General features: G+C 39.6%; 1 protein-coding gene and 1 long non-coding RNA gene across 2 annotated transcripts in view; one reads left to right on the forward strand and one right to left on the reverse strand.

The window, feature by feature from the left end:
* The window catches only part of RPS6KC1 (ribosomal protein S6 kinase C1), a 148,160-nt gene that overhangs the window by 98,702 nt on the left and 23,447 nt on the right, over positions 1-26,011 (forward strand). Inside the window, exons 11-13 of the mRNA XM_075863323.1 lie at positions 5,051-5,183; positions 20,575-22,128; positions 22,402-22,491. Coding sequence (XP_075719438.1) covers positions 5,051-5,183; positions 20,575-22,128; positions 22,402-22,491 — 1,777 coding nt within the window. The remainder of the gene's footprint in view (positions 1-5,050; positions 5,184-20,574; positions 22,129-22,401; positions 22,492-26,011) is intronic.
* LOC142760249 (uncharacterized) overlaps positions 1-26,011 on the reverse strand; it is a 131,344-nt gene that overhangs the window by 23,460 nt on the left and 81,873 nt on the right. The gene's annotated exons all lie outside the window — the stretch shown is intronic.

Below are 26,011 nucleotides of genomic sequence, written 5' to 3' on the forward strand. Positions count from 1 at the left end.
GTGAAGTGCCGCCGGAGACTCAGCATTGGATCGCCGGGGGCAAGGATAGGTAATAATTACATTTTTGGTTTATTTATTTCATTTGCAGCCCCTAATTAAATGTCCTATCCTTTATAGAATATATTTAAGGGGTATTCCAGGTTTAGCAAATAAATCTTAGTAATTGTATAATGAAAAGCTGGGCTATTTTCTTTTATACTGTTTCTATCAATGGCTCATAGTTTTCAAGATCTCTGCTTGTAGTCATTGAATGGGAGTTTAAGGGCTATGAAAACCTTTGATGCCTTTTTAGTTTTATGTAATGTATGTATTTTGGGATACTAAGCAATTTTGTAATATGCTTTTGTTATAAATTTCGCTACATTGATCAACAGATTTGATCATTATTAGGCTTATATGAGGTGTTCGAGGCACACAGCAGCCACTGTCAGCCGAGCCGCCAGTCCAGCTCATTGGCGGAATCGCCTGACAACATTGCTCTGCAGCTTCTATGAACAGTGGATACATAGAAGTTGCAGAACAGAAATAAAACAACATTTTTAATAAAAATCGATGACAAAAGTACTTCGTATCCCAAAAGAAACACATTTCATTAAAAAAAAAAAATGGCATCAAAGGTTTCCATAGCCTTTAAGGAGGAAAAATGGTCAAGGAAAGAACTGCGTTGCATAGCTTGTTACAGTCCAATGATCAGAGATCTCTCTCGTAACGGGTCGTGCATCTGTCTGATCATCACATGATCAGGAAATATTTTCATCCTCTGTAAACGAGGAAGGTTCCTCGTTGAAAACATTGAGTAATTGATGCATAATATATATATTACAATGTTGTAGAACTTCTCATTATTTGCCCCAATCTTCAGTTAGTCTGTGTAGAGCAATGCTGCATTCACAATCTTGCTAGTCGTCATTAGAAACAGTCAACAAGCTAGTTATTGTTGACAGACACACCCCCAACATCTTCACTTAGCTCCCAAAATGCAGGGGGCCTGTTAGTTTTCTTACATCAGAATACTGTATAGTGCCTGTACTAGGTATTGGTATGTTACTAGTATGGGGAGGTTTCAGTAAAGTTAATATGTACTACAGTCAAAAGGGTTTTACCACCAAGGTAAGTGATGGCATATTAGTAGGATATGCCATCACTTACTTAAACCAGTCCTACAGCTCTACTACAAAGTAAGTTTATCACATTGTTGATGTGCCGTTATAGTAATATTTTCTACGATGTGCCAAATAAAAGAGGAGATTTATATATAAAGTGAGCTATAGAAATATAGCATGGTATGGGTATAATAATAATAATAATAATAATAATAATAATAAAACTATGGTATGGGTATAATAATAAAGCTATGGCATGGGAATAATAATAATAAAGCTATGGCATGGGTATAATAATAAAGCTATGGCATGGGTATAATAATAATAAAGCTATGGCATGGGTATAATAATAATAAAGCTATGGCATGGGTATAATAATAATAAAGCTATGGCATGGGTATAATAATAAAGCTATGGCATGGGTATAATAATAATAAAGCTATGGTATGGGTATAATAATAATAAAGCTATGGCATGGGTATAATAATAAAGCTATAATATGGGTATAATAATAATAAAGCTATGGTATGGGTATAATAATAAAGCTATGATATGGGTATAATAATAAAGCTATGGCATGGGTATAATAATAAAGCTATGATATGGGTATAATAATAAAGCTATGGCATGGGTATAATAATAAAGCTATGATATGGGTATAATAATAAAGCTATGGCATGGGTATAATAATAATAAAGCTATGGTATGGGTATAATAATAATAAAGCTATGGCATGGGTATAATAATAAAGCTATGGTATGGGTATAATAATAATAAAGCTATGATATGGGTATAATAATAAAGCTATGGCATGGGTATAATAATAATAAAGCTATGGTATGGGTATAATAATAATAAAGCTATGGCATGGGTATAATAATAAAGCTATGGTATGGGTATAATAATAATAAAGCTATGGTATGGGTATAATAATAGTAAAGCTATGGCATGGGTATAATAAAGCTATGGCATGGGTATAATAATAAAGCTATGGTATGGGTATAATAATAATAAAGCTATGGTATGGGTATAATAATAATAAAGCTATGATATGGGTATAATAAAGCTATGGCATGGGTATAATAATAATAAAGCTATGATATGGGTATAATAATAAAGCTATGGTATGGGTATAATAATAATAAAGCTATGGCATGGGTATAATAATAATAAAGCTATGATATGGGTATAATAATAAAGCTATGGTATGGGTATAATAATAATAAAGCTATGATATGGGTATAATAATAAAGCTATGGCATGGGTATAATAATAAAGCTATGGTATGGGTATAATAATAATAAAGCTATGGCATGGGTATAATAATAAAGCTATGGTATGGGTATAATAATAATAAAGCTATGGTATGGGTATAATAATAATAAAGCTATGGCATGGGTATAATAATAAAGCTATGGTATGGGTATAATAATAATAAAGCTATGATATGGGTATAATAATAAAGCTATGGCATGGGTATAATAATAATAAAGCTATGGTATGGGTATAATAATAATAAAGCTATGGCATGGGTATAATAATAAAGCTATGGTATGGGTATAATAATAATAAAGCTATGGTATGGGTATAATAATAATAAAGCTATGGCATGGGTATAATAATAAAGCTATGGTATGGGTATAATAATAGTAAAGCTATGGCATGGGTATAATAAAGCTATGGCATGGGTATAATAAAGCTATGGCATGGGTATAATAATAAAGCTATGGTATGGGTATAATAATAATAAAGCTATGGCATGGGTATAATAATAAAGCTATAATATGGGTATAATAATAATAAAGCTATGGTATGGGTATAATAATAATAAAGCTATGGCATGGGTATAATAATAAAGCTATGGTATGGGTATAATAATAATAAAGCTATGGTATGGGTATAATAATAATAAAGCTATGATATGGGTATAATAATAATAAAGCTATGGCATGGGTATAATAATAATAAAGCTATGATATGGGTATAATAATAATAAAGCTATGGCATGGGTATAATAATAGTAAAGCTATGATATGGGTATAATAATAATAAAGCTATGATATGGGTATAATAATAAAGCTATGGTATGGGTATAATAATAGTAAAGCTATGGTATGGGTATAATAATAAAGCTATGGCATGGGTATAATAATAATAAAGCTATGGCATGGGTATAATAATAAAGCTATGATATGGGTATAATAATAATAAAGCTATGGTATGGGTATAATAATAGTAAAGCTATGGCATGGGTATAATAATAATAAAGCTATGATATGGGTATAATAATAATAAAGCTATGATATGGGTATAATAATAAAGCTATGGTATGGGTATAATAATAGTAAAGCTATGGTATGGGTATAATAATAAAGCTATGGCATGGGTATAATAATAATAAAGCTATGGCATGGGTATAATAATAAAGCTATGATATGGGTATAATAATAATAAAGCTATGGTATGGGTATAATAATAGTAAAGCTATGGCATGGGTATAATAATAAAGCTATGGCATGGGTATAATAATAAAGCTATAATATGGGTATAATAATAATAAAGCTATGGTATGGGTATAATAATAAAGCTATGATATGGGTATAATAATAAAGCTATGGCATGGGTATAATAATAAAGCTATGATATGGGTATAATAATAAAGCTATGGCATGGGTATAATAATAAAGCTATGATATGGGTATAATAATAAAGCTATGGCATGGGTATAATAATAATAAAGCTATGGTATGGGTATAATAATAATAAAGCTATGGCATGGGTATAATAATAAAGCTATGGTATGGGTATAATAATAATAAAGCTATGATATGGGTATAATAATAAAGCTATGGCATGGGTATAATAATAATAAAGCTATGGCATGGGTATAATAATAAAGCTATGGTATGGGTATAATAATAATAAAGCTATGGTATGGGTATAATAATAGTAAAGCTATGGCATGGGTATAATAAAGCTATGGCATGGGTATAATAAAGCTATGGCATGGGTATAATAATAAAGCTATGGTATGGGTATAATAATAATAAAGCTATGATATGGGTATAATAATAATAAAGCTATGGCATGGGTATAATAATAATAAAGCTATGATATGGGTATAATAATAATAAAGCTATGGTATGGGTATAATAATAATAAAGCTATGGCATGGGTATAATAATAATAAAGCTATGGTATGGGTATAATAATAATAAAGCTATGGCATGGGTATAATAATAAAGCTATAATATGGGTATAATAATAATAAAGCTATGGTATGGGTATAATAATAGTAAAGCTATGGCATGGGTATAATAATAATAAAGCTATGGCATGGGTATAATAATAAAGCTATGGTATGGGTATAATAATAATAAAGCTATGGCATGGGTATAATAATAATAAAGCTATGGCATGGGTATAATAATAAAGCTATGGCATGGGTATAATAATAATAAAGCTATGGTATGGGTATAATAATAATAAAGCTATGGTATGGGTATAATAATAAAGCTATAATATGGGTATAATAATAATAAAGCTATGGCATGGGTATAATAGTAAAGCTATGGCATGGGTATAATAATAAAGGCATATACACGATGGTTCTTCAAGTTGTCCACAGAAAATAAAAAGAGAAACAGAGGTCGCCGGAAAAGTACACAAAGTGTCACTCTGATGACTTAGTTTGAGAGTGAGATTCTAATAAAAACGTTGACCCGTGTAATTGATTTTAATGGTAGCTTTGTGCCATCTTCTGTTCTCTGGATACCTGCCAGATGCCATCAGCTGAGCCTCAGGGGATCGAAGGACATGTAGGAGCAGATGAGCTGCTTCTGTAAAGCCCACAGTAGCTTGGACAGATTAGTTTGGTTGATAAACATAAAGCACAGCGGGATCCAAAGGAATCTCAGGGTACAACTGACCTTTCTGTTCTCTGTCAGGGTCTGAGGAAAAGCAGCGAGGAGTCTGGGAGCAGAAAGACGATCATTCCCCGCTGTGTGCCCAACATGGTCTGTCTGCAGAAGTACATCATCTCGGAGGAGTCTGTATTTCTCGTGCTGCAGCATGCCGAAGGTCGGTCAATGTATCAAAGACGTTTGCAAATAGAACGCTTAGCTAGGACTCAGGGGTCACGGAGATTGCCTGTGTTCATGTGGTAGGCAACCATTTATCACGCTCAATGATGCAGGCCCCGCCATGAATGTACAAGAAATAAGAGCATGCATTTTATAATAGAGTCTCTAATATGATTGTACAGCCCTATTTCAATCAGTCACTTTGTAGTTTATAATGTTTGACAGTCTTCAAAGCTTCAATGGGGTTGGTTCTCCAGGTATTGTAAAAGACTACCATTGTAAACCGCTTCTAGGGGATGATATAAGTGTTTCAGGGTTTGTTGGCTTTGGGCAATCTCTTTTTGTTAGAAGGTTCCGGAAAAATAAGCTGATCATAGGGTTTCCCATTGCTGGTACTCTCAGCGATCATCTGTAATCTGTGGGGAAATCTGGCAGCAAGTGGTAAATTCTTGCACAGTGCCACCACAGGAGAAATTAAGCATTACAATGTGCCCATTGAAATCATGCTCTGTCATTGTAATGGATATTAAAGTCTTCCAGAGTGAGAGATGCTCATTATAGCCGCTCCACCCTAGCTAATAGATGAAGCTCCTAAAACGGGCACCACCTCCCCTCTATCAGTTTATAATTCGCTAATACGGTATTTTAGAATTAAGGTTTTAATCTAATCAAAGGATTTAAAATTTGTCAAAATTTGATATCTGCTAAAAGTGCCCTTTCCCTTTTTCTCCATTCTGCCCAGAGGCCATGCAGCGTTGAGCTGACCTGCTTAGTCATTTGAGACAGTTTAGTTTCTAGGGATACACCGTGAGGGTTGTCTCACAGTGATTGGTTGCCAAAGTGAACTAACAGAGGGTGGAGGATGGAAAAACACTAGACATGCAATTACCAAGGTTTACACCCACACAATGCTTTATTTACCAGGATAGAAAAGTCTTACGTACAGACACAAACTTTTGACAGGGAGACTAAAATGGCTGACAGACAGTAGCTTCTTGTGTGTCAAAAAAGAAGTCTGAAGTCTGAAGGCTTTAGTCAAGACCGTGCTGTTTTCATTTGTGGCTCGAGTTTCAGCTAATGTTAAAAGGGTTTTGAATTTCGATGTCCTAGGTCGTCAATATTTAATTTGCCGTAACCCCCACCGATCGACCGAATGAAGGGGCCCAACGCTCCAGCAAGTGCCATGTCCCCATCGTTGTTTACAAAGGCACAGCACGATACATATGGTTGTGACTGTACCTAGTACTGCAGCTCAGTCCCAGTCAAGTGAACCATATGTACGGTGCTGTGCCTGTATAAACAATGATGGGGATACGACACTCGCTGGTCCGCCACAGCCCCTTCATTTTGCTGATCAGTTGGGGGTTTGCACCGATCAACTATAACTGTGTAACTATAATATTCAAGTATTGGAAAAACCCTTCCGTTTTTATTCTAAGCTCTTTAGTAACGCTGGTAGTGACCTCTATTCAGCGAGACCAGCTCCAGCAGGAACGATGAGATAGAAACCCCATGGTCTACTTTTTGATGAGTCTTTGGCAAGTCCTTCCGTTCAAGTTAAGAGTTCCACTGCTGGAATAAAAAGAAACTAGCAAATTCCCACAAGACTTCATTAGTATGTCGTCTTCTTTTTAATAAGAGGAGTTTGTGCCTAACATTTTAACATTCAACATTAATCCTACGATATTACTGCTAACAATACAGCCAGTGGCGACACATACGGACACAAAGCAGAAATCCAGTGTTACACACAGTAAAATTGCTTGTGATGTCCCCTTTTGTGTTCCGATTTCCCTCCACGTGTGCGGAGCAGGTGGCAAATGAAATGTAATTGTCACACCTGGATGGTGATGACTCACTTAGAATAGCTGCGGCTGATTCACCCCATCAGTACTGACACGATTTGAAGTTTACATGGTATGACCGTATGAAGTAAGAGGCCAAGGTGGTCCCTTTTATCTTACAATAAAGGATGTTTAATACAAAGATGTTGTTAAAGGGCTGGGGTAATGGCGGGGTTCACCTACTCGTGTCACCCACAATTACTACCTACTTTATAATCAGGGTCACTAGGGTTATGCCTAGTTCCCCTTCCTTTTTCCTGTATTAACGTTAGTAGCAAAACAAGTAGACTAAGTAAGCGTATACGACTGCATAGTAAATAAAAGGGTAATATTTATTACTAACAATAATATATAAAAGACCCCAAACACAAAACACAGCAACTGATCACCGTATAGTATCAGTATACCCCAATACATATAACAAGTCAATATATACTGAGTATACTCCCGCTATACGTAGTACAGTATAAACACGGTATCACAATACTAATTTATACCACCACCCACTTACCTAAACATACAGTGCATTCACTCATGCTTGCTTCTGTGAGACCCTCCCCCACCTGGCTCTAACTAAAATGTATAGAAGTTACGTTACAATACAATACACATGCTCACTGTTTCTGTCCCAATCCCTCCTAGCAATAACTGTCCCTGTGCACCAAAGGGTTAACATGGGATAAGGAGGATAAACAGTTAACAAGCGGAATGGGTTGCTGTGTACCAGGGGATAGCAGGTAAATGGTGGGAAAGGGTTAAACAGGAACCAGGGGATGTACAGGTACCAGGGGATATGCAGGTAAAGGGTTGAAGTAAGGAGGGGGAGAGGGTTACCTGTAGCTGCTGCTACACGTGGATACTTAGCGGTTCATGTGGTCCAAAGTTAGTGAGTTGGTGTGTCTTGAGGGAGGCAGGAACAAGAGGGCAGAGGGTGGGACAATTTGTCCTTTTAAACCCTCCCGTGCACATCTGTGTGACATCACATTCTCATGCACGTGCAAGGGGGACGACGACATGGGTTTATGGCTCCCCCCCCATGGAATCTCATTACCTGGCGAGGGGGGGGGGGCAAGCAGTGGGAATGTGTCGACTGTCTTCTGCCCCCTCCCCCGGAGGCTGGAGATACACCTTTCTGGAGAGACAAATATATATATATCTACACTCACATGTACATAGATATAAATATATAAAACACTTCCCTTTACAGATGTCTATCACCTGATATGATGTTTTTCATAGGTTTTCAGCTTCACATACAGTTTTGTAGATATTCCCGATTACTACTTAGAATACAATTTACATACTCACACACGGGGGGATTTGCTAAAAGGTTTACGCCACTCAAATCCATTAAAAATTAGCAAATTAATGTGCACGCCACATTTTTGTGCAATAATGTGCAAATATTTCAGTTTTCCCCCTCTCTTGGCAAAAAGTGGTCAGGGCTTAGTGGGAGGGGGCGGGGCCATCCTTGGCTCAACACATTTACCATAATTTGCACTAGAAATGTATGTAAATTATAGTAGAAATCTACGCCAGCACTTTCTGATGCACAGATGGCAAAAGACAGCACAAGATGCGACTAATTTATTAATCTTACTCTTGTAGGCTTCAGACTTTAGACTGGTGTAAAAAAAAAAAACAGTCTTTGTAAATCTGGCCCTTCAACTTATCTTACTATGAAAGCTGAAAAGGCTAAGCCACTGAAACTTTCTATCAGCACTGCCAAAATTATCTGGACTTCTAATTCTAAAGTTAGGCAATTTTATAGATATATGCATGAAATCAAGCATATACCTAAAAAATCTTCATAGACCAACATTACTGGTAGATGGGTCATACTGTATTGACTGTTACTTACCTCGTCCAATTCCAATGGCAAGTCCATCTCACTAGCCACAACAGCCACATTCAGTTGGTAGGCCATGGCCTTGCTGGATCCAGCATCCTGCGGCACTCCTCCTCTGCACAACTGTGGCAACCGGTGCTCTGAGATAACATCGGTCCTTGCAGCTTATTTTAGGGGGACTTAAGCCTTTAGTCTTGCATCTTAAGGTTCATCCATTGTTTGGCTATTGTCCTTTTGCTACTTCACTATGTTCCTGACCTTGTCCTTTTCCTTGATTATGCTACTGTCTCACTCTTTGAATTTGTCGCTTGGTTCCTGTGGTTCTACTCCTGTTTCATCCTTCGCTTGCTACTTCCTGAATACTAATCTGTTGACAACCCCTGGCTACGTTCTTGACTCCGATACAGCACAATCACCACGAAGTAGTGTCTCTTCTGGAGACCGCAGCCTGGGAATTCCACCCAGGATAGTATTTACCTACTTATGAGGGTTAATAGGGAAAAATTTGGAGATTCCTTAGATGGCATACCCCAGTCTACCCAGTGGCAAACCGATTGTGACTTAGAGGATTCACTTCTCTGGTGAGAAACATAATGGTGACTTTCAACATGGCACCGTCGTAGGATACCACCTATCTGATTGTTGGCCTGTTAGAGCTGCCCTAGTCCGGTGTAAGTGCTCTCATTAAAGAGAAGAAATCTCTAGAATATCAACCACTCAACCAGAAAGCAGTAGACCTTACAAATTATTAGATTACTACTGCTGAAGCATGTAGCACGTATATGTGTCCTCTGTTAAAATATTCATTGCCCAGTTCCAAACTGCTTCTAAAAACATAATTACGAGAACTATGTTGGGTTTCCATGCTGGAGCAGTCTCATACAAGCCTGTGATCGCCAAGCGTTGACTGGAGCGGTATAAAGAACGTCTTTGGAGTGGTGAATCTGGATTCACCAGTTGGTAGTTTGAAGGACAAATCTTAGTTTGTCAAATGCCAAGAGAATGCTTCCTGCCCGAATACATAGTGCCAACTCTGGAAGAGAGATGGTCTGGGCAGTTTAATTCCAATCCAAGCAAATCTATGTTCTACAGCTTACCATGATGCTCTACAGTCAATTGCTTCCAACTTTGTGGCAACGTTTTGTAGAAGGAATTATTCCGTTTGAGCACACCCCGGTGCTGATTTTCAGGGCTTGTGTGGATTAAATTGATGAGCCTACATAGAGGTCCTGGCCATAACCCAATTGCCGATTCTTGTGGCAAAGTGGACATAAATCCATACAGCCATATTCTCAATGCTGTTATAGAAGGAAAGGATGGGCTGACTCCCAATGAAGTACATTTGAATGGGATATTCTGGTGTCCACGTGTTTATGGCCGTGTAGTGTGTGATCTCCGGTGTCTTTAATTAGGAAACTCGTTACATAAAATATAGGAACCAAAAAGAGATGATATTTTCAGGTCAGCGTCTGTCACAGTGGAACAAGCAGACTTCTATATTGAGAGACGTCTTTTGTCTAACAAATTTCTTTTAAAAAAAATTATTTGATCTGGCACCCCATGGTCTCGAATGTCTGCCAGTCCAGGATATGTTAAAAATAGTCTGACTGTTTTAATCTGAAATTGCCTAAATTCTGCAAGAGTAAAAGACAGACGACGAACGTCAAATGTCAGAAGTAAGAAGATGGAGGAATCCGTGGAAGATGTAGAGGAATCCTTCATATAGTAAGAAAATGAGATGGAGACTGTGTTTGGGCTCAATGGTGCAGGAGACACTGGATTGGGGTTTTACAACAAAAACTAGGGAAGAAGGTGGACAGAGTTTTGAAAAAGTCAACTGTTCGAGTTCCCGTTCCTTCCCTCATTTGATGCCGGTTTGTCTCATCTGCAGTGCCAGCTAAAGCATTAAATCAATAACACCCCATATCAGATATGAAGTATCTTTTCGGTTCATGCTAATGTAAAATGTTGTCCCATCTCAAAGATTTCCCTTACCTCGTTCATGTTTGGCCAATGTTTTTAGTTGTTTTTTTTGGTCGCCAGTTCAGAGGTCCACTTTCTGTAGCCCAATCCAAGTGCTTCTTTTGCCTCTTGCCACATGAAGTGATGTTACAATGGACGTTGTTAATTTTCAATCAAGTATAGGGGACGCCAGGAAAAAAATTCAAAGACGAGTAAATAGGAAGAGGTATATTTGGATGTTTTTATTTTTAGATTTTTGGCAGCATTTGGGGGTTTTCAAATCTCAAACTAAAATCCATAACTTTTAGACGAACTGCTGATCTTATTCACACACCTTTCTGAAGGGTCCTTTAAATGTAAAATTAATTTTCGTCAATGAGTAACTATCAACTTGTAAAGCAATTTGTACGAAATTTGAAGGTATGATCCTTGGTATGTATTCTTCCGGCCAAGACGACTTCTTATCAATAACCTGACCAGAAGACACTTATATCAGCCTTCTATTGACTGGTGAGATATTAAGCTGTAAAATATCCTGGCATTTTATGTTTTTTTTTATTTGTAAACAGTGCTATTCAGAATCGATGAACAACTGACCTAGGAACACATTTATTTCTGTAGGGTCATCCCTATGTGAGCAATACGCACTTCCCTAGGGGGTTTTAGAGTATGCAATACTGAAATATGACCTTGATGTCCAAAGTAAAAATTTGAAATTCTGCATTTTTTATTTATTTTTTCTATTTTATTTTTTTTGCATGGCAAATAGGGCTTTATTATTGTTCTAAACTAAACCTGATATCATTTTATTTTGTAATATTTTGTGAAAAATTGGCAGATACAAAAAAAAAAAAATGCTATTTTTTTTTAGGTTCTGTACTAAGTTGCCCAGTGCATACTTAAAGCAGCCTCACTGGTCACCTGCCGCCTGAGCAATTTGGTGCAATTCTTAGTTTGTTCCTGCAAAGGTTCGAGTCCGGTTACTTTCTACCAGTCTGTATCCAGCTACTGGCTACCAGTCTGTATCCAGCTACTGGCTGCCAGTCTGTATCCAGCTACTGGCTGCCAGTCTGTATCCAGCTACTGGCTGCCAGTCTGTATCCAGCTACTGGCTGCCAGTCTGTATCCAGCTACTGGCTGCCAGTCTGTATCCAGCTACTGGCTGCCAGTCTGTATCCAGCTACTGGCTGCCAGTCTGTATCCAGCTACTGGCTGCCAGTCTGTATCCAGCTACTGGCTGCCAGTCTGTATCCAGCTACTGGCTACCAGTCTGTATCCAGCTACTGGCTACCAGTCTGTATCCAGCTACTGGCTACCAGTCTGTATCCAGCTACTGGCTACCAGTCTGTATCCAGCTACTGGCTACCAGTCTGTATCCAGCTACTGGCTACCAGTCTGTATCCAGCTACTGGCTACCAGTCTGTATCCAGCTACTGGCTACCAGTCTGTATCCAGCTACTGGCTACCAGTCTGTATCCAGCTACTGGCTACCAGACTGTATCCAGCTACTGGCTACCAGTCTGTATCCAGCTACTGGCTACCAGTCGGTATCCAGCTACTGGCTACCAGTCGGTATCCAGCTACTGGCTACCAGTCGGTATCCAGCTACTGGCTACCAGTCCGTATCCAGCTACTGGCTACCAGTCCGTATCCAGCTACTGGCTACCAGTCCGTATCCAGCTACTGGCTACCAGTCCGTATCCAGCTACTGGCTACCAGTCCGTATCCAGCTACTGGCTACCAGTCCGTATCCAGCTACTGGCTACCAGTCCGTATCCAGCTACTGGCTACCAGTCCGTAGCCAGCAGCTGGCTACCAGTCCGTAGCCAGCAGCTGGCTACCAGTCCGTATCCAGCTACTGGCTACCAGTCTGTATCCAGCTACTGGCTACCAGTCTGTATCCAGCTACTGGCTACCAGTCTGTATCCAGCTACTGGCTACCAGTCTGTATCCAGCTACTGGCTACCAGTCTGTATCCAGCTACTGGCTACCAGACTGTATCCAGCTACTGGCTACCAGTCTGTATCCAGCTACTGGCTACCAGTCTGTATCCAGCTACTGGCTACCAGTCCGTATCCAGCTACTGGCTACCAGTCCGTAGCCAGCTACTGGCTACCAGTCCGTATCCAGCAGCTGGCTACCAGTCCATGGCCTACTACCAGTTGCCAATCTGTGTTCTGCTGCAAGCCAGAAACGTTATCTGCTACCTACTTGAGACCTTGACCTGTACTAAGCCTGTTACAGTATCACCTGCCAGTGCCTGACCCTACGGTGTACTTCCCTGCTGTCTTTTGGTCCATTGCGCCAGCTGCTACTCACACTAGGACCACTTCAATAGGTAGCGACCTGGTAATCTTCCTGTTGCGAAGTCCAGATCCCCGTACGGGGGTTAAAGCTTGAATGCCGGGGAGGCTACTTAGATAACGCCCTTAGATGTAATGCACAGTCAAACCGGTTGAGTAGCACAGTGGATCCACAACCCGCTGTTTATTACACATTGTCTAACAACACTATAATGTGATGAATACCCCATTTATCTATATCTCTCTCCCTCAGCTTTATACGCAGCCTCAGCTTTATACGCAGGCTCCCAACATGGGTGACATTTCATCCCGATACAGAAATATTTGTTTTTAGTGAATGTGAAAAACAGATAGTCAGGGTAGAGCGAGCAAGGTTTTTAGCCTTGGATAAATTTTGGGTGTTTTTATGAAATGCAACTCGTATAGTAAGCCATCTTAGTACAAACCTAAAGAGCAGCAATAAGTAGCACCATAAAAGACACAAATGACAAAACATTAGAATAAAAATCATGGCAACGTTAAAACCTGCATGTGTTTTTTAAATTGTTTTTGGAGAAATATATACTTTCTTCCATCCTGTGAATATTTAGTCCATTGTGATTACAAATCTGCCATTTTTGGGTGACGGAACATTACGAAGACGAGGCGCATCGATTTACAATACAATTTATGTGGAATGAACAAATCAGAGCATACTGCTGATTTTGCAATGCGAAGGGTGAGGTCAGATCAATATTGATGGTGGATCCATGGAAAATCCACCTCATCTGAACTGAGTTTTATAAATTTGTCTATATATATATTTGTGGAATTTCAAAACATTTTAGTCTCTCAACAAAATATCAGCGTCAAGTCTTCATGACCTTAAATTGTCCTCCCTGCTTTGATTTAATTTGGATCCGTAACTGGGCACTGTAGGACATTGTTATTCACCTGTGCCAGGAACCTTTGTTGACAGAAGTACAGTAAAAAAAAAAAGTTTGATACCAGTCAAAAAAGACAAAAAATCCTTGTTGTTCGGAAGCTTTTTTTCCTCCGTCCTATATCTATTACAAAATCCATCTATTCAAATATAGCACCAATAAGATTCCTGGCATTGGCTGGTGTTGTATTTGGAATTGATTGCAGCTTGGCAGTAGTAGCCCTGCTTTGTGCGTAATTAATGCCAAACTGTGATTATGGGCAAAAGCAAGTAACGCCAGTTTAAAGATACTGTTAGATGTTCCAGTTCATTGACGACTTTTTTTTTTCTTTTTTTTAACGCTGTCCTTATCCAGCAGCTTTACGTAGTTTTAATGTCAATTGATGAGTAATGTGTGAGATACTTTATTTTTTTTTGTGTTTTACAAATTTTAGATGCCAAAAATAATAAAAAAAAACATTTGTCCACAGTTGAAGCAATTTTTAATGGTTTGAAAGATAAGGAAACCCTGAGACCCTGGTATACAACAGAGTTAAAGCAACCAACAATCCGCAGCTACTAAGATGTGGCAATACTGATACGGCCAGGACAAGCGAGACTGTGGGCACACAATACATTTTGATACAGTATTTTTAGTTTATTTTTTTAAACCTGGGAATTCTTTAAAAAAAAAATAGCTTCTGCTTACTTTAACCTACAGATTGTCTAGATTGATACATTGGACCAAGCCCTCAGCTGTATGAGCAGGACTGTTCTTTACTCATTTTCATTTAGTGAACGGAAACAATAGCTCAAAGTATTTACAAAATGACTGATTAAAAGTTGTCTTGTAATGGTTTCTGCATGTCTCTTTCGCATCCATTTTCTGGATCGGCATCTATTAGGCTCTGTTCACATGGCAGTGCAGACTGACCCCATTGACTTATAATGGTGTCTGTCGGGGTTCTGTTAATGGGGTTGTCCGGGCATTTTATATTGATGACCTGTCCTTGGAATAGGTCATCAACATCAGATCGGTGAGGGTCCGACTGCCAGCACCCCACCTGATCATCTCACTGACTGAAAGGGTCACGGCACTGTTTCTCAAGGTTACCAATAAATAGACTTGTTTGTATTAATTGACAAAAAAATTTGGGCAAATGAATTACATTTCCCTTTTTTACCTTACGAACGGAAAATCAGTCGCTTCTTAGGCCACTGAAGTTGGGTGTTAGATGTGTAACCTGTATATATTGGGCCTTTTCTTTTTTTATTCTCTTACTTTACCTCACTAGCTTTCTGAGCGGGCAGCTCATCTTTGTGTGATGTTTGTCTTTACTTTGGTTTCAACTGTGTTTTTATTGAAAATTTAAAAAAAAATACATATAGCTTAAAGCAGCATGGAGGACCATGCAATTCACATGGTAAAACAGTAACTTTCAATAGACAAACAAGACATCAGGGAAAAGACACAGGGGGTTGAGGGGGGGGGGATAGTCGGAGCTCCACCTACAACCTAATCTAGAGATCCCTGTATCCAGTTCTTGTCCCACGGGTCCCACACCACTTTGAACCTTTCCGGTTCATTGTCAATAGAGGGCGTCATATGCTCCATTGTACGTATTTCCCTAATTCTAGTTACTAAGTCGATGTGGGAGGGAGGGGTTGTCTGTCTCCATTTCCACGCTATCAACGTCTTAGCGGAAGTTAGAAAGTGTCGAAAGAGTCGCGCTGGTGATTTCCCCAAAGACCTAGGGGGAACATTCAGGAGGTAATGAAGAGGATCTAAGGGAATATCCTGCTGCAACACCGCCAATGCCAGGTTCTTAACTTCCAACCAATACTGTTGTACCAGTGAACAGCTCCAGAAAATATGGAACAGATCCCCTCTCTGACTTCTACAACGCCAGCAATCCGACGGAATACCCGGATTGAAGCTATGCAGAAAGGCAGGGGTGTGGTACCAAAACATAAGGATTTTATATTGGTTTTCCTTATATGCAGTGCAGATGGAGGTTTTAGCTGCTTGCGACCAAATAATCTGCCATAATGAGAGAGGGATGGATTTATTCAGTAAGGCCTCCCACTTCAACATGTATCTATGCCCAGGAGGAGGGGAACCCTCCGGGGATAGCAGTATTGCATAAATGGCTGAAATAAGCCCCCTAGTGGTGGTAGCATACCGACACAACCTTTCGAAGCTTGTAGGTGTAGTGACCCGCGTGGATCTGAAAGTTTGCTGCATGTAATGTCTGACCTGAAGATAGTGAAAAAATGCAGAGGAGGGAACATTGTTGTCTTTGAAAGTATGAAAACGGGTGAAGCTCTTGCGTGTGGGGATCAACCATATCAGCCAGGTGAAATACCTCAATTCCCGTCCACAATCGGACTATTCGGGGGGTAGTGCCCCCCGGAATAGTGGGAGTGTAGAGTATCGAAGTCAAGGGCGGGCAACCCGACGCCAAATGAAAGCGGTTTTTACAGGTTTCCCACACCTCCCTTTGAAATCTCATGGGACCCAATAAAGATGCAGTCGGCATTACCAGTGGGTCACCCCATAACAGGGAGTTTGGGTGAACCGGGGCCATCCATAGCTTCTCTATTTCGGTCCATTTATTGTACGCCCTTAAAGACACCCAACTGGGTATGCGACGGAGGTGTGCCGCCCAGTAGTACTTCAGCACATCAGGGACCGATAGCCCACCCGCAGATCGACCCGATAATAAAACTGATTTCGGAATTCGATGTCTGCCGGAGTGCCATATGAACCTGAGGATAGAAGACTGCATGGCCCGCAATTCCTTCATAGGTACTGCTACCGGCAAAGTCTCAAAATAGTACAGTAATTTAGGGAGCAAGGTCATTTTGACCGCTGCTATGCGCCCAAAAAATGACATGGGAAGAGGATCCCACCTGGCCAACAGCTGACGTAGTTCTACAAACAAAGAGGGGAAATTAGCCTTGTAAACCGACGTATAGGAGGGAGTGAGTTGAACTCCTAAATAGGTCAAGGAGGTTTCCTTCCAGTTGTAGGTGTAGTTGTGTTTGAGTAGCTGGAGCTCCTGGTGTGGGACATTAAGAGGGAGCGCTTCTGTTTTAGATGTATTAGTTTTATACCCTGACAGCCTCCCATACCTACGGAGAACTGTAGTAAGGTTAGTGTCTTTACTTTGGTGTAGTTTCTTCCCCCCTGTTGCATAGTTTGGAGCACTCTGATCCATATATCTGTCTCCCGACGTCTCCCCCCCCCCCCCCCAACTGAAGCCAAAGATTCACGGCCCTGGCTAGACATTTCCAGTCCCTTTGTCCTAATGATTAGTGAGAGTCTCGGCTCGTGAACCCTCAATAACATCTTCTGTTGTCTCATTTAAAGGTGCACAAATGCTTTAAATATTAAACCTAATTAATCCCTTAACAATAATCCCTTAATAATTTGTAAGTATTGCCCAGTGTATCCACGAGATCTGCGGCATGGCACAGCTTTTATACAGGCTACTGCTGCAACAGCCGGAATCGGAGATAACACCGATCCTGGCAGCTTAACACCTTAGATTCCGCAGTCAATAGCGAACGCTACATCTAAAGTGCGTGACAGAGGGAGGGTGCTTACTTTGTCAGTCCAGCATCAGTCAGTGGCAGCCGGAGGCCTGTTAGATTAACGCTGACTGACAATAATGCTTTGGAATATGAAGTATTCCAAAGAATTATGTAAGCGATCAAAGGATCGCTCCTTCAAGTCCCCTAGTGGGACAAAAAAAAAAGTGCAATTATATTTAATGAAATTTAGTAAAAATTAAAAAAAAAATGTTTCCCCCTCAAAATAATAAATAAAACACTTTTTTAATGAAAAAAATATTATTTGTTTTTTAAAATGATTTACCATAAAATAAGATGCATATTAGGTATCACCGCAATCGTAACGACCCATAGAATAAAGATAACCTATTAATACTGCACGGCGCATAATGTAAAAAGAAATAATAATAAAAATGGCGGATTTTCTGTTTATTTCCCATTTTCTCTAAAAAGAAAATGTAAATGAATTAGTCAATAAATTATATGTACCCCGGAATGGTACCAAAAAAAAAAACCCGACAACTGATTCCGCAAAAAAACAAGCTCTCATGTGGTTACATCGTCGGAAAAATAAAAAAAAAGTGTGGCTCTCAGAATGCGGCGTCACAAAAATGATTTTTTCCCATAAAACAAGTTTTTATTGTGCAAAAGTGCTAAAACGGAAAAAGACCTAAACATATTTGGTATCGCCGCATTCGTACCAACCTCTAGAATAAGGGCAATATAATATTTTTACCGCTCAGTAAACAGGAAACAATAAAAGGGGAAAACAATGATGTAATTGCAAGTTTTCTTGCATTTTCTTCCAAAAAAAGCTAATTAATTATATGTACCCAAAAATGGTGCCATTGAAAAATACAACTCGTTCCACAAAAAGCAAGCCCTCGTACAGCTACATCGACTAAGAAAATAAAAAAAGTTGCGAAGAATACACCGTTTTAGTTTTAATCGGTCACTTCAAACTGAAGGTTTATAATAATAATAAACAAATTTTTCTTTTTCAAACGTCACCTGTAGCGTTGGTCAATTTATGTATAGAATTGTTGGAATTTTGATTTCTTTCTTTCCCAGTTGATCTTTTAACTGAATAGCCGGGTCATGTGAGGATTCTACAGTAGATTTTAGTGTATCGCAAGTGACTGGGTGCTTGCGATACTTTGCTACAGTCTTTTATATAGTGTTGTCAGGCAGCATGTCCCTAGCAACCAGTCCGTCTCAGATTACTCAGGCCTTCAGCTCAAAGGGGAATTGACACTGAACTAGAGGCGGAAAAGGGCCACGGGATCCGACCGTCTTTTTATATTTTTACTATAACATTAATCAGGATTTGAAACAATAAATTAAGGGGAGAACCTTTTTAATGGCCATTCGCATCCACCATCTTCTGACATGTCACTGAGACCCATCAATAAATAACAGTGGTTGGACCCCTTGAGCCAAAAATGAAGAGTGAAGCACAGTGGCCCATTTGGCTTCTTTCTACATCCGACAGAAAACCCGTGGCGTGGCGTAACCGTCTCATTAATTTCAGTGGGAACTTTATCCGCTTTTCTTGGAGGTACTTAAAGTGAAGCCAGTGGGGCATGGATCCTGGCAGAAGATCACATGACCCATCTAGTCTGCCCTTATTTTATTTTTTTCTTAGGATGGGTATATGATTCTCTAAAGCATGTGTCATTTCACTTACTGTTGATTTTCCAACCACATCTGCTGGAAGTTTGTTCCAAGCATCTACTACTCCTTCAGTAAAATACTATTTTCTGACATTGCTTCTGATCTTCCTCCCAACTAACGTGATCTTATTATCAGTGGAGGTCTAAGCTCATGGATATCCACAGATAACATCTTCTGACATGTCTTAAAGGTGCACATACCCATTAAAGGAGTTCTCTGGGAATTAAACATCGATGGCCTATCCTCAGGATAGACTATCAATGTTTGATTGGTAGGGGTCGCACCTCAGGGACCCCTGCCGATTGACACAAGAAAAGGGCCATGGCACTACTGTGAGCACTGCGCCTCTTATAGACACAGTGGCTCATCCATACGAGTGGCTGTTCCTGGTACTGCAGTTGGCTCTCATTCAAGTGAGTGGGAAGAGCTGCCGCTTGTATGAACGAGTTGTCTGTTGCCTGTGTAAATAATGAAGGGGATGCGGCAGGAGCGCCATGACCCCTAATTGTGCTGGAAAACCTGGTTCCAGAAAGTCAGACCCCTGCTGAAGATACACAGTCAATGTTTAGGTCCTGGAGAACCCCATTAAATAGGACCTGTCAGCTCTCCTAACATGTATGTTTTAGCACATACTTGTATTCCCCATAGAATCCCAATTCTGCGTCGTATTTTCTTACAACTCTGTGCCGTTCCTCTGTTATTCCTCCTAGAAATTTATAAATACATTGATAACTGGGTGTTACCATTCCCTTTGTCCAAAAAGGGGGGTCTCTACATAGTGTGAGAATGTGAGCACTGATTGGACAGTGTCAGACTGTGTAGGGACACCCCCCCCCCCCCAACTGGTAACAACTCATTCAGAATTTTGTAGGAGGAATAACAGAGGAACGGTATAATGCAGAGTTCTAAGAAAAGATGCTCCAGAATTGTTATTTCAAGGAGAATACAATTATTTACGAAAGCAGACCTGTCCGGAGAGGTGACCTGTAGCAGTGGTCCGTTAACGTGTAGTAGTATTATACGTTTTTATTGGCGTGTTTTATATATTCAACCTTATGTTTTGGTTTTCATGTCTCATATATACAAACAGTATAATTTAAAAATGTAATCTCAGAATAACACATTCTGAAAATGAAGCCACCACACTGGTAAATGAGGTACTAAGTGTATGCGCGTAATGATCGTTTTCATTACTGTGCTAGCAATAAGGCATATGTGCAATCTCTGCTATTTGCATATGAGTAATCATGTTTAATTTCAGTGTTTTGTTTTGATTGCAGGTGGGAAATTATGGTCCTACTTAAGTAAGTTTTTAAGCAGGAGCACAGAAGGAAGCTTTGATGTCCCACTGGCTAAAAGTTCTAATTCGAATGAAGATCTTCTGAAAAGCCTAGCTCCATGTCCAAGAAATAGCGTGGAGTCTAGGGCAAGCAGTAGCGGAAACAGACTTTCCATACAGCCTCTACAAGGTAGCCTTACCCTAAGTTCTCAGGATGATAGCAGCACTCAAGACGAAGAAGGCAGGGAAAGTCCATTGAAGTGGGCAGATTCGGCCTCCAGCTCCGAAGAAGAATGTACCACAAGCTATTTAACATTGTGCAAAGAATATGGACAGGAACAAATTGAGCCTGAAACAATAAGTATTGACCCTTTGCTTAAACTTGGAGATGGGGGCAGTGCCAAAGACTTAGATCTAATGCAAAAGCCTCTTCCAACGGACCCTTTCGACAAAGTGAGCTCTGAGCTCAACTATGATGAGTTCAAACCATTAAATGAACATGGTGATCAGGAGATAGTTGGACACACAGGGATGTCCGACACCTTGAGCCAATCCAGGAACAGCCCAATGGAATTTTTTAGGATAGATAGCAAGGAAAGTGCTAGTGACTTGCTCGGGATGGATTTTGTCGATAAGGGATATAACCTAAAACCTGAGAATTTCAAAACATTTTCTCCCTTCCAAGATGATGAGGTTGACCTGGAAAACCGAAGCCTAGATGTTGATAAGCCAAGTTTAAGCACTCATGACACCATGAGCCATGGATCTAATGACTCCGTCCCTGTTATTTCCTTTAAGGAGGCTGCTCTTGATGACGTAAGCAGCATCGATGAAGGAAGGCCGGATCTGCTGGTCAACTTGCCTGGTACTCAACCAGTAGATACTGAGCAAAGCTCCAAGAATGTTTACATAGAAAGCGATGTTATGGACTCTAAGCTGCTGGAAACCCCCGATGTCCTACAAATAAAAAGTAGTATCGATAAAATAATTGAACCTCAAGATAACCTCCAAGTGGTTGGAGAACATTCATCTCAGGTCCTATCCCAAAGCATTACTCTATGCCCGATCAGTGTTGACAACGTTGGCCTACAGTCTACTGGTCTTAGTGGTTCTGATAAAGTCTGCAGCTTAAAACCCTCCGACCCTCTATTGGTTAATTCATCATCTTCCTCCATATCTCCCAACTCCTCTATTTTGGAAACTTCCCAGATAGACCAAGTTTCAGAAGCCAACAAACACGGTGACCCTTGTGATACTCAACAGTCATCCCAATCTGGACTTTCCGAAGAGTTGTCCACCAACCTCATGCAACTTCAAATTAGAATCGAGGACACTGATGATTGCAGTAGGCGGCGAGATCTACGGGAAGACGGCGAGATACATAAGATATTTCAGGAACTCGATGCCAAATTGTCAGAAGCATCACACTTCTTTATTCCCGAGTCCTGCATTCGGAGATGGGCCGCTGAAATCGTTGTAGCTCTTGACGTTCTCCACCGAGAAGGAATTGTGTGTCGGGATTTGAACCCAAACAACATCTTATTGAATGATAGAGGTCGGGAACTTTTGCAAATGCATTTCTTTTTATTCCGATGTTGCTTCCAATTAACTGAGTAGGCGTTTTATCTTGTAATTAGTATCTTCATTTCCTGTCTCCAGCTTCATTATCAGCGCTGCAAATTCACCCACTGTAATAGCTTCTAGTACTTAATGATGCCATTATTCTTAATGATACTGTTTTTAGCTAGAAAGGAGAGTAATTACAGTTCACTTGTACAGAAAATGGATGGGAAACATGTTTTGATTTCTCCTGTCATTTTGTTTTTAGGACACATTCAGCTAACATATTTTAGCAGGTGGACGGAGGTTGAAGATTCGTGCGACAGCGATGCGGTGGAAAGAATGTACTGTGCCCCAGGTTAGATCAATCACCTCGAGCGTTTCACTTGAAAAGTAGATTAGCAGCTTTCATTTCCTCCGCCTGCAGCTCGTGTAACATACTTTTATTGGACGTGCAAGTTAATGCATGGCCTGAAATTCACACTAATTTCTGTCCTGTCATGTCATATCGTAGATATGGCGAATAATTGAGGCCTTCTTGATGGGTAAATAGTCTTTTTTTTGGACGCTGCTTCATGTCATTCTGTTATTTAGATATGTAGTTGTTAACCAGACGTATATTCATGGCTGCCCACCATGTTCACTGGATATAAGGGGTTAAAAGGAAATGACTAAAGAGGATGTACAAAAATTGCTTATTTTTACCGTAAAAAATGGTCAATGGAGCTAGTGACAGGTCCCCTTTAAGAGGAGGTTGTCCCGTTTAGAAAATCCATTTCCATGTACCCTATTAGGGAATTCTGAGATAATAAAGGGGGGTCCTCTGTTCAGGATCCTCATCTCTTGGCCAGAGTGTAGACTGGTTGCAAAGAGCGTCTCTCGCTCTGGAGGATCTGTCCTGTCCTGCATTACACAGACAAGCCGTTGATATGAATGAGCACTGTGTAATGCTTAATTCCCCCTGTGGTGGCGCTGCAGGGAATTTAAACACTTAGGCCTCTTGCACAAGACCGTAGCCATGTGCACGGACAGCTGCGAAGTGTCATCTGTGGGCCGCCCGCAAGTCATGGACCGTGCACACATTGATTTCAACTCATACCTGGACCGTATAATGACTTGTTCCTATTTTTCTGCAGTTTGGGTGTCCGGCCAATGCATGGACTGTGGAAACCACGGTCGTGTGCATGGGCCCATAGAAATAAATGGGTCCGCAATTTACCTGCAGATTTGCGGGTGAATTGCGGCTTCAAAAACACATTCGTGTGCATGGGACCTTACTGACAGATTTCCCCACAGATCGCAGCTGATCGCGCGTGGTCCAAGCAGGAGGACATCGTGTGATCGGTTTATTGTTAAGGGATCCTTCTAACAAGTAGAAATTATTATCTCCTTATATATAATGTACAGTCACCTCCTTATAACATAGAGGGAGGATTATCTCCTTATATATAATGTACAGTCACCTCCTTATAACATAGAGGGAGGATTATCTCCTTATATATAATATACAGTCACCTCCTTATAACAGAGGGGGGATTATCTCCTTATATATAATGTACAGTCACCTCCTTATAACATAGAGGGGGGATTATCTCCTTATATATAATATACAGTCACCTCCTTATAACATAGAGGGAGGATTATCTCCTTATATATAATGTACAGTCACCTCCTTATAACATAGAGGGAGGATTATCTCCTTATATATAATATACAGTCACCTCCTTATAACATAGAGGGAGGATTATCTCCTTATATATAATGTACAGTCACCTCCTTATAACAGAGGGGGGATTATCTCCTTATATATAATGTACAGTCACCTCCTTATAACAGAGGGGGGGATTATCTCCTTATATATAATGTACAGTCACCTCCTTATAACATAGAGGGAGGATTATCTCCTTATATATAATGTACAGTCACCTCCTTATAATATAGAGGGAGGATTATCTCCTTATATATAATGTACAGCCACCTCCTTATATATAATGTACAGTCACCTCCTTATAACATAGAGGGAGGATTATCTCCTTATATATAATATACAGTCACCTCCTTATAACATAGAGGGAGGATTATCTCCTTATATATAATGTACAGTCACCTCCTTATAACATAGAGGGAGGATTATCTCCTTATATATAATGTACAGTCACCTCCTTATAACAGAGGGGGGATTATCTCCTTATATATAATGTACAGTCACCTCCTTATAATATAGAGGGAGGATTATCTCCTTATATATAATGTACAGTCACCTCCTTATAATATAGAGGGAGGATTATCTCCTTATATATAATGTACAGTCACCTCCTTATAACATAGGGGGATGATTGTACATTATATATAAAGAGATAATTCCCCCTCTATATTATAAGGAGGTGACTGTACATTATATATAAGGAGATAATCCTCCCTCTATGTTATAAGGAGGTGACTGTACATTATATATAAGGAGATAATCCTCCCTCTATATTATAAGGAGGTGACTGTACATTATATATAAGGAGATAATCCTCCCTCTATATTATAAGGAGGTGACTGCACATTATATATAAGGAGATAATCCTCCCTCTATATTATAAGGAGGTGACTGTACATTATATATAAGGAGGTGACTGTACATTATATATAAGGAGATAATCCTCCCTCTATGTTATAAGGAGGTGACTGTACATTATATATAAGGAGATAATCCTCCCTCTATATTATAAGGAGGTGACTGTACATTATATATAAGGAGATAATCCTCCCTCTATATTATAAGGAGGTGACTGTACATTATATATAAGGAGATAATCCTCCCTCTATATTATAAGGAGGTGACTGTACATTATATATAAGGAGATAATCCCCCCTCTGTTATAATGAGGTGACTGTACATTATATATAAGGAGATAATCCTCCCTCTATGTTATAAGGAGGTGACTGTACATTATATATAAGGAGATAATCCTCCCTCTATGTTATAAGGAGGTGACTGTACATTATATATAAGGAGATAATCCTCCCTCTATGTTATAAGGAGGTGACTGTACATTATATATAAGGAGATAATCCTCCCTCTATGTTATAAGGAGGTGACTGTACATTATATATAAGGAGATAATCCTCCCTCTATATTATAAGGAGGTGACTGTACATTATATATAAGGAGATAATCCTCCCTCTATGTTATAAGGAGGTGACTGTACATTATATATAAGGAGATAGTCACCTCCTTATAATATAGAGGGGGGATTATTTCCTTATATATAATGTACAGTCACCTCCTTATATATAATGTACAGTCACCTCCTTATATATAATGTACAGTCACCTCCTTATAACAGGGATGGATGATCTTTTTCCTGCTTCTTCCATCCCAAATCTCTTTTTTTCTATACTAACCTATGCCATAGATTGAGATATAGAAGAGGATTCATGTACTGTGTAGTTTCTGATGATTCCTCAGGACTGACAGGGGACAGCTGGACAAATGCCCCAGGGACTTGTCTTTATAGATGGGATCCACCAGTCTATACCATGGACTTTCCATCTGTCTGCTATCTGTACCATCACTTAGCAGAAAGGCTCATACGTACTGGTACCCGCATCACATAGGGGTTGGTAATATACATAAAATCACATGCATGTACTGTACGGATATAAGTATAGATTACAATGGGCTATATCTTCGGTTCTCCACAATTTCATCCAGTTGATACAGTGGTGCATAGAGATGGGTGTACAATGTCTACCACGGTCAGGCCTAATACACTTCCCAGGGTCTCTCCTTCTCGCTAGGTAACCTATAGACTGTTCTCTGGTGATTTCCGTCAATTCTTATTAGATATACATGTATTCTCCTGCACGTTTAGATTTCTATGTGCCCC

Source organism: Rhinoderma darwinii, chromosome 4, assembly GCF_050947455.1.
Source record: "Rhinoderma darwinii isolate aRhiDar2 chromosome 4, aRhiDar2.hap1, whole genome shotgun sequence".
Taxonomy (NCBI): Eukaryota; Metazoa; Chordata; class Amphibia; order Anura; family Rhinodermatidae; genus Rhinoderma; species Rhinoderma darwinii.